The sequence below is a fragment of the Vanacampus margaritifer genome, chromosome 3, assembly GCF_051991255.1.
Source record: "Vanacampus margaritifer isolate UIUO_Vmar chromosome 3, RoL_Vmar_1.0, whole genome shotgun sequence".
Lineage (NCBI taxonomy): Eukaryota > Metazoa > Chordata > Actinopteri > Syngnathiformes > Syngnathidae > Vanacampus > Vanacampus margaritifer.
This window is the reverse complement of record NC_135434.1, coordinates 25392216-25406208: the sequence shown is the minus strand read 5'-3', so window position 1 is coordinate 25406208 and position 13993 is coordinate 25392216. Positions and strand designations below refer to the sequence as shown.

At 40.7% G+C, this 13993-nt stretch overlaps 1 protein-coding gene across 2 annotated transcripts; it reads left to right on the top strand.

Annotated features, from left to right (window-relative positions):
• Nucleotides 1-9833, top strand: LOC144049379 (LIM domain transcription factor LMO4.1-like). Of its 2 annotated transcripts, XM_077562266.1 has the most exons (6): nucleotides 1-377; nucleotides 947-1220; nucleotides 1329-1425; nucleotides 1947-2105; nucleotides 4579-4634; nucleotides 7309-9833. In XM_077562266.1, exons 2-5 carry the CDS (start codon nucleotides 1006-1008, stop codon nucleotides 4585-4587), a joined length of 480 nt encoding a protein of 159 aa, XP_077418392.1. In that variant the 5' UTR covers nucleotides 1-377; nucleotides 947-1005; the 3' UTR covers nucleotides 4588-4634; nucleotides 7309-9833. The 2 variants fall into 2 exon arrangements, with proteins under 2 accessions (XP_077418392.1, XP_077418391.1); XM_077562265.1 differs by lacking the exon at nucleotides 7309-9833 and having other exon boundaries at nucleotides 2-377; nucleotides 4579-6195.
• The last annotated feature ends 4160 nt before the right edge of the window (nucleotides 9834-13993 follow it).

Genomic DNA, 13993 nt, shown 5'->3' with positions numbered 1-13993 from the left:
TTGATGAATAGAGTCGCTGTCAAGAAAGCGTCAGAAAGTGTGGAAGGAAGGCGTGTAATCAGACGGACAGTTGGAAGAGCGAGTGGGAAGTAAAAGAAGGAGCGGCATGTCTCCTCCTCGCCGCTTCTAGTAGTTCTTTATTCGTGGAGCTCCAAGTGAGAGACTTTCCTCAAACTCTTTGCCATCCGCGCGCCATACTGGCCTGCTGGGATTTTATTCTTCTTTTGACACTCTTCTACGAAGCAATGGAGCAGCAAAATGGTCATGTCTAAATCCAGTTTCACAGACGCAAACGCATCAATGCTTAAATGCTTGTGAAAACTCTTTTGCAGCGTGTTTTGATTTCAACGCAGTCGGAAAACCTTTGGCTCGACAAGGTAACAAGCGTCTGTTTCCTTTCTTTCTTTTCCTTTCCGTCAACGCGCTCATTAAAGCGATATTTTCGTTGAATTTAAACGTTGGCTTTGTAACAGTTTTTCTCGGTTAAAAACGAGAAAGTTAAATACATTGAGAACCTATTCAGAAAGAAACGCTTTGACATTAATATCTTCCGTTTGAAAACTGGCACCCTTCCAAAAGTCCCATTTGGCGACGTTCTGCTTTCCCTCTTGCCTATATAAAAATAATAATAAAAAAATACACGACCATGAGCAGATTGTCTCCACTGTTTTTATCTAAATACGTTGCTTTGTTTTTCTAATGCTACTGTCTTGCAACTGCTAAATGATATCATATTTCATCTACCGTGCAGTAAAATGGTAAGTTACCAATCGTTAAACTGCAATTTATTTATCCCTGACCTGTTGTACTGAACTTATTGTACACTTAAGTATGAGACCGAATTAAACATTTTCATCCAACCATATTTTCATTAAACTAAAATACATCAAACATACTCTGAATCTGGATGTAATGATCAATTATTAAACTGATGTATGCTTTACAGTTTCCTTCCTTGCAGTACCTGCGTGGTGTGTCCAGGAGCCCGTGAGGGCCCACATCAGTATGGTCAACAACCAAGCGTCAGGCATAGCGCCGGCCCCGAGGTCATGTGCAGGATGTGGGGGGAAGATCGCTGACCGTTTCCTGCTCTTCTCCATGGAGCGTTATTGGCACACTCGCTGCCTCAAGTGCTCCTGCTGCCAAGCTCAGCTGGGCGACATTGGCACCACCTGCTACAGCAAAGGAGGCATGATTCTGTGTCGCACCGACTACATCAGGTGAGGTCTTATGTGGCGAGGAAGTAGCGTGAGGGAAAAGGAAGTGGGAGATTTTTTTTAGCATATGGAGACTGTATCACATGGGTGTTTTTTTTTTTTCATTTGCAGGCTGTTTGGGCACAGCGGGGCTTGCAGTGCCTGTGGCCAGTCAATCCCAGCCAATGAGATGGTGATGAGGGCACAGGGAAATGTTTACCACCTCAAGGTAAGTCCCCCGCTCCCACTTCAGCCTGCTTTGCCTCCTGCTGTGTGTTTGACAGAAACATCTGGGGTATTACTCCTCCTCACTAAGCCTCAAACATAGACACAGACATTTCATTAGGTACACCTGCACATGTCAATGAGACCCACTATGAGACTCGTACTAAAAATTCTGCCATTTCGGTTCAGTTTTGCTTGACACTGTCAGTTTTCACACTAAACAAGGTGATCCATAAATGCTTGTTGTAATGCAATTTGGTGGTTATCTAAAAATCCAATGTACAACGGGCTGCACCAATCCCAATCTTCTGGCTGGTCATTGATGTTTGCTCTTTTTCTTTTTCCTCCATAACCAACAACATTAATGTCAAAATAAGGTGTTAGTGCCGCCTTCGCTGTTATCCTTAAATCACACAATGCAATCAAACACTGTCATACATGTGATTTCATCAAAGCTGATTTGCTGTTGCTGTGTTGATTTGATGTATTTACGGCCCCGCCTGACGTTGCGTTTTTGTGCGGCAGTGTTTCAGCTGTGCCACGTGCAGGAACAGACTGATGCCTGGAGATCGCTTCCATTACATCAGTGGTACAATCTTCTGTGAGCACGACAGACCCGGCGCCGCCCTGCTCAGCAGCCACCTGCCGCAACTTCAGAGTAACTCTGTGATGACGGACCAGAAGGTAAATTGCATTTACCAAGCGTCTACCATGCTTCAAAATACTATGTATTACAGTGGTGTCCGAACTGTGGCCCGCCATCCATTTTTAAGCGGCCCACAACATATACTAAATATGACATCTGCAAAGGTGTTTAATCCGGCCTGCCAGGATGATCTTGTAAAGTATAAAAAAAAAAAAAAGAGTAACGTCAGCCCAATTAAACAGACGGCCAAAATCAAAACATATGAATTTGTAATTTCACAAGCAAACCTCAGATGAGCAATGTAACTTGTACATGGAATTGACCTCAATGTCATTATTTTACAAATTTACACACAACCTAAAGTTACAGTTTGTTGAAAAAAAAAACCCTGAAAAACATAGACCTACACAAAGCAAACATGCTAAATAAGGCACACATGCTACTGGTAACACAAACACATATGGCATGGATTAACGTCCTATAACTTAACTAACAATAATACAATATATATGCAAAATGGGTAGATAAAACACGCCCGTATATTTTCAGTTGGACCCCGCTATTTAGGGCTGACCTGCAAATAGCGAAAATCTATTTATAACTGACGCCAATTGTTCTTAAGTTATATACCATGATTTTACAGGTCCGGCCCACTTGATAATATATTTTCCTCCATTTGGCCTCTGAGCTAATATGAGTTTGACACCCCTGCTCTAAAGCCTTTCTGAATATGCAAACTGTTTACAATTTAAAAAAGTAACATTTATCTTCATCAACACTGTGATGAATAATACTTTTTTCCTCCATTTTTTTTACAAGCAAAAATCTGCTTATGTCAAGGTCCAAATTGTGAAAATATCACATGAATGATTGCCAAGTATCTGTTAAAAAAAAAGTCACATTACGACAGATTGCTCCTGTTTTTGTTCTGAATGTAGAAATTGGATCCAGCTGCTGTTCAGTGCAGGAGCTGATATATTCTGGTGGGTTAGGGTCGCGACCACCCCAAAAATATTGTCAAATCCAAGACTATTTCCCTTGTAGAAAGATGTTCGGGCAGCAATTTTTCCAAAACAACAGTGGAATATATGAACATTATGCAATTGCTTGATTGACTGATTTTGGTGTGCTTGAAAAATTTCTGTAATTTTTTTTTAGAAGTGGCACTTGCATCCTTTGATTTTTCTGTCGTGGCCCTCGGAGGAAAACGTTTGGATACCCCTGATGTATTGAGTCACAGTTGGATATTTGATCAGAAACTGGTCAAATATGATAACCGATAAGTACAAAGTCCTGCATTCCAGCAGAATCTTAAAATTCAAAGGGATTATGGATGTGACACTCACAACAGCATTACACCGACACACAAATAATCGCGACAGTGACAACAGAACAAACAAACAAAAATCAGCAAATTTTCCTTGAAGTTCATTTCTAAATTATTTTTAGCTCAATATTTGCATTAAAAATCTCATCACCTTGTGTTGATTTGTTGCTAACATCTTACGTCATTGTCAATGCATGAAAATTCACCATTATAAATTAGTTCTTACTAGAAAAAGTACAAATATCTATTTCGGGCGGCATGGCTCATTGGTAGAGTGGTCGTCTCCCATTCATGAGGTTGTAGGTTTGATCGTCACCCCAGGTGACCATGTCGAAGTGTCTATGAGCAAGACACTGAACCCCGATTTGCTCCCAGTGGACCTGGCAGCAGCCGACCACTTTGTGTGTGTGTGTGTGTGTGTGTGTGTGTGTGTGTGTGTGTGTGCGTGTGTGTGTGTGTGTGTGTGTGTGTGTGTGTGTGTGTTTGTGGGCGGGTGAATGTGATGCTTAAATTGTAATGTGCTTTGGGCACCATATGGTGTAGTTAAAGCGCTACATAAAAAGCAGTCCATTTACCATTTGAAGTGTTTTATTTTACATCCACACACAAATGTTTACATGCATAGATAACAGTCCCCCCCCCCCCAAAAAAAACTTTTCCTGTAAAAAATAAAAATCTTCATTACTCCCTGTGAAATAACACACACAAAAAAATAATTCCTTATAGTGTTAGTGCATCGGAGCCATCTTTCCACCAATAATCTAAAGGCGGCCTGCTTCACTACCACCACTGTGGCGGTAAATGTTTGGAATGCGGCCCCACAAGTTTCCCTAAAGTCAAACTGACTTTGTAACCATGGCACACGTACTCTTGTTAACAGAATATGTCAAAGTCAACTATATTGTCAATTGCTTTGCATGTACTGGACATACATTTTTTGACAGATTGTTTGAAATAAGATCCACATGAAATAACTCGTCCATGTTTGTTGTTATTTTACTGTTTTCACCTTGAGCTCCTCTTGTTTTATAAAAAAAAAAAAACATTGAATGAAAGTGATCAAGTTCATGTTGTCCTCATGAACTGATAGTTGAGATTTCCTGTGCCATATAACAAGCCTCTTTCTAATGACTGTGCGAATGAGTCAGATTATATGATTATATATTTTCCTGTCTTCTTTGCAGGTGTGCTGAGTGACGTGTGCGCCAAAGCTTGAATTCTCTCTCCTGCAACCATTGTTGTGAGTTGTGTTCACCACCACACCGCCGTCCCTCTCAAAGGACAGATTTCTTGCAATGAAATCCCGTCGTCGTATCACAGAATCCCTGACCCCTCATCCAAAGTCACGTTTGTCATGTCGTGCTGCCAGGGATTTGGGGGTGGGGTGCTGCAAAATCAAAATACTGTTTTCAAAGGGACCAGTCAGTAACGGGCCCTTTGATTTATCATGACTTTTCTCCTCCATATGGGGTGTTTATTAGAAAAGGAGCTTACATGGTGTGTGTGGACTGCACTAGCAGAGACTGTGATGGACTCTGAGAAAGCAAGAAGACATCAATCAGAGGATGCAGCAAAAAATGCTTGAATGCGAGTTTGATGGACTGCTGTAATACGACTGTCAACGTCTTGTGCCAAGTGGCAGTATTTTCCCGAAGTGTCAGTGTTTTCAATGAACTCTGATCTGTCTCTTTTATATGGCTATCTAAGACCTTGTGTGAATTATAAAATTGGATAGTCAGGCAAGTGTATATTTTAATCATCAGAAATCCATTCATTCCAAAACTAGTGATGGGGAAAATGAAGCTTCATGAAGCACTCCTCTAGATGCTGCTTTTCATTTAGAGCAGTGGTGTCAAACATACGGCCCGGGGGCCGGATCAAACCCACAATGGGGTATAACCCGGCCTGCGAGATGATTTTGTAAAGTAACAAAAAGTGAATAATGTCAGACCAACTAATCAGCCAGCCACAATCATAAAATATAAATTCATAATTTCACAAGCAATCCTCAGATGCAACTTGTACATGGAATTGCCCTGGATGTCATTATTTTACACACAACCTAAAGTTACAGTTTGTTGAAAATAAATAAAATCCTAGACCGACTTAAACATGTTAAATACGACACAAATTCAATTACTGTTAATATAAACACATATGAGGAGGATTAACATCCTTTGAACTTCATTAACTGTGCCACACAATGCATTCTGGGAACAATAGACTGTTTATACGAAACGGGTAGCTACAACAAGTCCGCAACTAATAGAGGCAAAGAGCTGCCGCGTTCCATTTGTATTTATGTCATTTTTTGGAACAATATAATTGCAGTTGAGCGCCCTAATTTAGGGTTGGCCTAAAAATAGGGAAAATCTGCGTTTAATTGACGGCAATTGTTTTTAAGTTATATACTATGATTTTACTGACCCGGCCTGCTTGGTAATATATTTTCCTTCATGTGACCCCTGACCTAATATGAGTTTGACACCACTGATTTAGAGATATATTTTAGTACAATGTAAATTGATAAAATTTCCACTACATTTTTAAACCGAGAGTGCCATCTAGAGAATAAAAAAAATAGCACAAGTGCTTCATGAAGCTTCATTTGTCCATCACTATCCAAAACAACTGCTGTTTAAAAATAATGCTACAAACTTTGAAAATAGGAACCTTTCATTGTTGATGCCAGTACTGCCATTTCCATAATGAATTGTATTGTTCATCATTTTCCTGGTCAATATGTGGAAGCAAATGATGGTTTTATTGAGAACAATCCAATTAAAAAAGATTTTCCTGACTGTGAGGCCCCGTAGTGTTTCGCTACCTAGCATGGTGGCTGTAGCGGTCTCTCTCTCACTCTTGTTAGCCCTGTATGGTTAAAACATGGCTGATTACTCCGGGGAATGGAATTAGGGGGCTTGAGCTCTGACCATTTACAGAAGCAATTAAACATGAGCCGTGTATCTGTGCCGCTGGAGCTCCTGGGAGGCTGAACTTGGGGCATATCCTGTGGCTGCCTGGCTTGCTGGCTGGCTGCTGGCTGCCTGGCTCCGTCGTGGCTGACTGCCTGCTTCTAATAAAGCCTAATCTGAAAGCGCTCTAATTAAAGGGGAGTGGTCCCATCACGATCACTGGAATTTCCACCAATTGCATGTGTTTATTGTTTATCTTGCCGCGTTGTGCTCTTTGTGCTGTGCTGTTCGGCAGACTCCTAATTAGCTTTCAATCTGGATACGTTTTGAATGTAATGTAAAAAGTTTATCAGAGGGGTGCGGATAATCTCAGCGTGATAGCGGCAATGTGCATCAAGCCGATGATAGCGTCTGCTCTACTTTTGCACCTTGCCTTGGAGCGTGGCAGCCATCAAACTCTCACCTTAATGCGCTTAGCTCTTCTAAAATGTCCCACTTGTCATGGTCGGTGCTGATACGGCATCAATTATTTATTCCACGTCTGATCAAGGGGCGTCGCGCAAATTCATTAACGTATGCAAATGATCACAATTACAATTATCTTTGTACGGTGATGGCGAAGAACTAAAACCTCGGCACATTCTCGACTCCCATCGCACCACAAGTTACACTTTGCATTCAAACTAATCAAGCCTCATCTGCCTCTTCCTAATTAGCCAGAGCGTTTTCAGATGCCAATTAGCGGGTCTCAAGAAAAGGCTCTATGCCATGAGGCGTTGTCTTTTATCAGAGCTTCTGCAGGTGTGTGGCTCACCATGTAGCCTGTGTCATCGGAAAGTGTTTATTCCTGCTAATTAATCATATTAACACATGGAGATGAGAGTAATTGCCTGAGCTGCACCAGCGCACACTGTGTGCAGGCACAAGTTGACGCCAGGATATTTTTACATACTCGTGATGAAAAGTCTCCTCCTTACCCAGATACTTCTTGTGACGCAGAGCCAAGATGCAGTTTCAATTCCTTCGTCTTGATGATGAGACTTCTCTGTGGGGAACGCGTCGCGAATCAGTGATGTGCTGGTTTGGATTTGACCTCGTCCTCACAGATGTTGTCCATTGATTGCTACCAACACGTCTCTGCACCTCTACGAGGCAGGACGCAGGAGAATACAGACCTCCCCCCAAGGGCATTTTTCAACAACATTAAAATATTTTAACAACAACAACAAAATCAGCATCTTTATTCTTCCCCAAAATGCGATAGAGCAAAACATGGGCGCCCCAACCTTTTTTGATTATAACCGCAACCTTGCTCTGCAAATTGAATTCTTGCGCAGTTTGTGAGTTCATAAACTCTGAAGAATACATCTTGTATCGAGCCCGCTGATTTTTATTGTATTGTTTGGGGGCGGGATATGCAGTTGTAACAAAATCATGAAACGGCAACACCGTGGGAAACAAACTTAACAGACGAATGGACGCTGCAATTCTGTTCTCGAATGTTCCTTGTTGAATGACGAACAGCGAGAGAGGCACTTTGTGCATGTTTTAGTAGTGCTGCGTATTGATTCTAATTTCCTCAATTGATTCGATTTCAATTGCTAAGAGTTCAGTTTGAGTCGATTTAGATTTTTTTTCTCTGATTTGATTCGATTCACTTTACTTTTCCATCTGATATTGACTCATTTGCTCCCAAAATCTTATAAATACATTTTATTTTAAATGTTTTAAGTGTCCCAAAGACATATTTATACGTTTTTTAATGCTAGAGCATACAAACGGATTTGATGCAGCCTCTCAACTGCAGAGAACGGATCAAGAAAATACTTTTAAATTCATGTGAACAATAAATGTCAAGAAAACAGTAAGATATAAAAATTGTTTTATAAATCAATATCAGGCTTGAAAATGAAAATCGATTCAATATTGATTATTTGACTTTTTAAACCCATCCCTAATTTTTAGCTGGTAAAGATTTTTTTTTCTACGACGAAAATGAAGATGACATTGCCGTGATTGGTCAAAGCAAAAGTTAGGTAGACGTGCACAAGATGTCCAATCCAATCGGCTCAAAGTATTGTACACAATGTACCGCCTTTCTCAAGCAAATCAGAGTAAACCGACAAAATTTGTGATTTGTGGTGACAGGTGAGTTTAAATTTGCTGTCAAATTATAAGATGGTTTAAAAGTGTGTACTTGTGAAAATGAATTGGTGCAAGGCCTCTTTTCCTTGTTTTACTAATTATACACATAGGGGGAAAACAGCATGATGTGGTAAATTTCCTACTGCTTCAACTATTTTATGTGCACTCAGCGGTGAAGTTTACTCCTGATGGACACGTCCCGTCCACAGTTGGGCAAGAGGCTCAACAAAAGTATGTTTGCTGTAAAACTGCCATCTGGTTCTCATGATTTTTTTCCTCTCCTTTTTCTAACGCATGAAATGCAATGGTCGTCTACTGTTTCACCGACCTTGTGAAAGCTGCCCGAGTTGGCAAAGCTACAGTATGTATGCGGCTCTAAATGACTTCCACTGCTCAAATGCACCACAATAATCAACAGGACCTCATTTGTCATAACCTCTGATTGTTTAATAAGCAGACGTTTTGTAAGCTGTCTTTGAACTGGCTGAGGACTTCTCGCTGCGCTGTGCTGCATTGTACGTTGGTGAAACATGAGACATTGCTGGAACATGTAGGAAGTGATGCATGCTGGAGCCATAACTCATTGCCTTCCGCATGGGAGTCGAGGGGCATAATGACAGAGTGTACAACTCCCTGCGTCTTGCAGGAATGTCAGTAATGGGAGAGCGAGGGAAGTTCTCCTGGCCAATCGGAACGCTTTGAATAATTAAAGTGATCGGCTTAATTAGCTCAATTACGTTAATTTGACCACGGAACATGGCCATATGGTGAAAGGAAACAAAAGAGGGGGGAACTAATTAAAAGTAAAATAATGAGGATTTTAATTAACTGGCTCCCTAGACAGCGGAGCGCAGGGATCAGGAGCCTGCTACCATAATTAAAGTGCTGTAACGCTGGCAACATCCCCTCTCTTTCTTATATCTGTGAGGGCTCTATCCATCTAATTAAATCTGTAAATAAATTAGCAACATTGAGGGTTCCTGCTTGACTTAACACTGCCTAGAATCCACCCCCACCTTCCCAATAACATGCGAGCACACTATGCTAATGCTAGTCATACAGGCAAAAGTTGAGCTAAGGTCAAACATGAAGAGTTTTGGGGACACAGGCAGATAATTGTGTCTATTCTACTCCAATCAGGGTTGTGCACATTGATTCCTTCTGGCAGCTTTTTGGAAAAACACTGGCACTGCCTTCACGACTACACGTTTCTGTAAATCGCTAATTTTATATTGCGTTACCTCCAACAAAAGAAAATAAAAGTGTTGTTTTGGCCACACATGAATAAAATTTCATACTAACACAATGTGGAAACGTTTCTTGATTTAAAAACTGCCCGTGACTAGACAACAGTCTTGTTATGCTGTCCGCTAGTTAGCTTATTGTACTTAGCCTGTGTCTCTTTCTATGGTTTAAATAAATGAATATGTTCAAGAACTGTATTAACTCTTTCTATCTGTGGCTGAATTTGTTGGAGTTTTGCAGTGGTGTTTTTTTTTTTTACGCCAACGATGACGTTCAAACCAATAAATTCCATTCGAGCAGTTAAATTTGACACACAGTACACCTGCCATTCTCACTTAAGGTTTAGAGCTTTTCAAACAATGAGTGAGTAAGGTTCGGCATGCACTTTTGTACAAGCATACACAATTTCAATGACTGCTTGTTTGTATGGTAGCCTTTTTTTTTTTAATTGACTGACTCATGCATGCACAGTTGTGTTTTGCAAATGGCTTATTGTCTGTGTCTTAAATTCCTGTGCTCCCTGTGCTCCTTTTTCCCTGTCCAGTGAACTCTTAACTGTGGTACAGAGACTGAACAGGCATGCTCTCTTTTCGTTGCTTTCGCACAAACTTTATTTCTGCTTTTTTGTTAGTCGCCTGAGGAACCCAGCTATTATCCAGCGGGGTCCGGGAGTAGTAGGCCTTGAGTTTATTGTGGTGGACAACTTTGACCTTGGCCCTTCTGGATCTGGTACACCAAGTCGTCAAACAGGGCCACAACGAAGTAAGGCCCTTCATAAGCTGGCAGGAACTTCCGCACCTTGTTCTTGACTCTTTGAGTGTCTTTAACAAGATACCACACAGCAGTACCAACTTTATACTGGGCCTGGCAAATATTTTTTGTCATATTGTTTCTTTGCCCTCTCAGAGGCCTTTCCTAGGGCCTGTCGCGCCAGCCGGTGCGAGAGGTCAAGTCATTTTCGTAGTTGTATGACATATTCGTGTAGTGAACTGGCACTAGTGTCATCAGGGGGGAGGCCAGCCACTAAGACCATGGGCTCAGTGACTTCTCGACCAAATAGCATCATGTTAGGGGTCAGTCCAGTAGAACTATGTTGGGTGGCTATGTAAGCCATGACTGCATAGGGAAGCATCAAACCCCAGTCCCAGTGGCACCTCTTGGCCGCCAGTGTTTTTTGTAATGTGGCGTTGAAGCGCTCCACATGCCCGTCTGACTGTGGGTGAAAAGGGGTAGTGTGAGTCATTTCAATCCCTAGTAACTGGCACATGCTCTGGAAGACAGCCGATTCGTAATTGGTACCCTGATCACTGTGTATTGTATATGGAGCCCCATATCTACATACCCATTTGGACACAATCTTTTCGGCCACTGTCACCGCCCTCTCATTGGGGTCGGGGTAGGCTTCCACCCACTTGCTAAAATAGTCTTGGACAAATACAATGTAACAGTTGTGTCTGTCAGTTTCATTTAAAGGCCCCATGAGGTCAACTGTGATCCTCTCCTTGGGGGCTCCAAACCTCACAGTGCCCACGGCTGCCTGTGGCGTCTTCTTTGGCCGGTGCATGTGCACAAGGTCACGTCGTCCCTCATATTGTACCAATAGTATCTCCTATTGACACGTGCAAGCGTTATTTCCCCCTCAAAATTACCCCTGACTGGCTCATCGTACATCTGCTCCATGTGCGGGGCAGGAGGATCTGTGGGTAGTAAGTTTTACCCTACGGGTAGAAAAACTTCCTAAGTAACACTCCCTCTTTAATGCAAACAAGCTAGTCTGTTGTTGCTCTGTGGACACTTGGACAGGTGGAAACAGTGCTACTTCTCGTGCCGGCCACCCCCACAACCCCGACTAGTGGCTGCCCTGTGGTGAATGTGACTCTGCTAGTGGCGCTGGGGAAAACGGTTCACACTGCACAGCTTTGTCCATGAACCTGTCACTGATGAGTTCCGGGTCTTTTACAGTACATGGGCACGACTGCCGACACGGTCGCCTAGAAAGCACATCAGCATTTTGGTGGATTTTACCTGGGTGGTGCACAACGGTAGAATCATACTCAGCCAGCTTTTCAAGTGGTCCAGCTGACCATCAGGTTCTCTTAGTCGGGTTAGTCAGCAAAGGCTACTGTGGTCAGTTCTGATGGCAGTAGGTATTGTCTGAAATGTGAGGTGAAATGTACAGAATCTCTCTACGGGTCGTACAGTAATTTTGTTCAACCTCTGCCAGTCGCCTGCTCCCATAGGGTAACACCCTCTCCTCACCCTCCTGAACTTGAGAGAGGACAGCTCCAATCCCACCGTCACTAGCGTCCGTGTCGAGAAACATTTCCCCCTTTTCAAGGGGGTAGCTCAGGACAGGTGTGGTAGTTAATAGTCTCTTTAGTTCACTAAAGGCCTGTTGGCATTGTTCAATCCATCTAAAGCGAGCGTACTTTATTGTCAGCTAATGCAACCTTGTTCAAATATTGAGCATTTAAACAACATATGCAACAGATAAAAATCAGGAAATATATTTTGCTGGTGATATGAATATCGACTGGTTCTCTGACAGTTGTAATTTGAAGAAGAATTTGAGAGATGCAACCACTGTATGTAATCTATAACAAATCATAAATGTGCCAACAAGATTTAACTTCAATGGTAATGGAACATTTTCATCTACCTGTATAGATAATTTATTTATAAATACTGATGACAAATGTTCAAAACCTATGTCTTTTGGAATTAGTGATCACAATATTAATGCAACAACAATCAAAACAAAAGCTCTCTAATCTGAACCTAAATTCATATTTAAAATAATTTATAAAACATTTTCTGAGACAGACTTCATTAATGATGTACAAAAAGTGAATTGGTAAAATGTTCTAGATTCTATGCATGCACAGCCTGCCTTAGTTGTTTTTTCTAACATTATTTACTGAGATCTGTGATAAACATGCTCCAATTAAAAACGTGTCCATTCGATCAGTTAGAGCCTCCTGGTTGGATAATGAATTGAGATGCAGTATGAAATGGAGAGATTTGCTGAAAAAAACTGGTATTGTATCAAATAATGCAGGGGATTGCCAAGACAAAAGAAAAAAAATTACTATCAATCCAAAATCCTAGATTGCAAAAATTATAGTAAAAAATGATGGAAAACACTCAAAGAAGTTATAGGTATGGATAAAGTAAATAAAAAACCTGGGTTTCTGGAAATTGATAGTGAATATATTACTAAACCATTTAAAATTGCAAACTATTTGAATAATTATTTCATTAACAAAGTAAATAACATAAGAATGCATATGAGGACTGGCCCAGTAATCATTCTGATTATATCATTAAACATTTTTTTATGGTGGATAAGGATTGTTGATTTTAATTCAAAATGATTCATATGGATGACCTTGAAAAACTGATTTTATCATTGAAATGTGAGAAACCCTGTGGTATTGATAATTTAGATGGAAGATTATTACAACTTGCTGCCAGCACTGTGGTGGAGTCAATTTTCCATATATTTACATTATGTTTTCATGAATGTGTGTTTCCGCAGTTATGGAAGACAGCAAAGGTAATTACTTAAAAACAATAGAGAGCAGTTTTCAGGACCTAAGAGTAGACCAATAAGTATTCTACCCGTTTTGAGTAAAATCTTCAAGGGAATATTATTTAAGCAAATTCAGCAGTATTTTGAAAACAACAGAATCAAATTCTGATTTCCAACATGCTTATACGGCAGGATTTTCCACATGTACTACTCTGACATCTCTCACTGATTACTGGTTAAAATATATTGATAAGAAATTAATAGCAGGCACTGTATTGTTAGATTCTAGTGCAGCTTTTGATATTATTGATCATGAATCATTATTGATGAAACTTCAAGCTTATAAGTCTAATACAGTGATAAACCTTATAGAAAGTTATTTGGCAAACAAAAAACAATGTGTATTGTTTAATGGCACACTGTCAAACATTGTCACACTTGAAACTGATATTCCACAAGGTAGTTGCCTTGGGCCTTTGTTTATGATATGCCATTCATACTAAAAAATGCAGGTGTAATGATGTATGCAGATGATACCACTGTGTATGTTACTGTACAATTCTTGTTAACTGGAAAAATACAAACTCTGAATATCGACCAATGGTCTAACCTCCTCATAATCACATTTTAATGGAAAAAATATCTGCCTCAAATAAAAACCAAATATCAAAATTTATAGAAACATGGTCTACATATATAGAATATTTTAACATAAATCTGGTTACTTAATTCTGCCTGTTAGCGAGAGCCACTGCATCGCGA

What these genes read in the sequence shown, in the direction of transcription:
- LOC144049379 (XM_077562266.1), top strand. Translation starts at nt 1,006, where the DNA reads ATGGTCAACAACCAAGCGTCAGGCATAGCGCCGGCCCCGAGGTCATGT. An exon ending in TGTCGCACCGACTACATCAG is followed by an intron (nt 1,221 to 1,328) that starts GTGAGGTCTTAT and finishes TTTCATTTGCAG; the next exon opens with GCTGTTTGGGCACAGCGGGG. An exon ending in GAAATGTTTACCACCTCAAG is followed by an intron (nt 1,426 to 1,946) that starts GTAAGTCCCCCG and finishes TTTGTGCGGCAG; the next exon opens with TGTTTCAGCTGTGCCACGTG.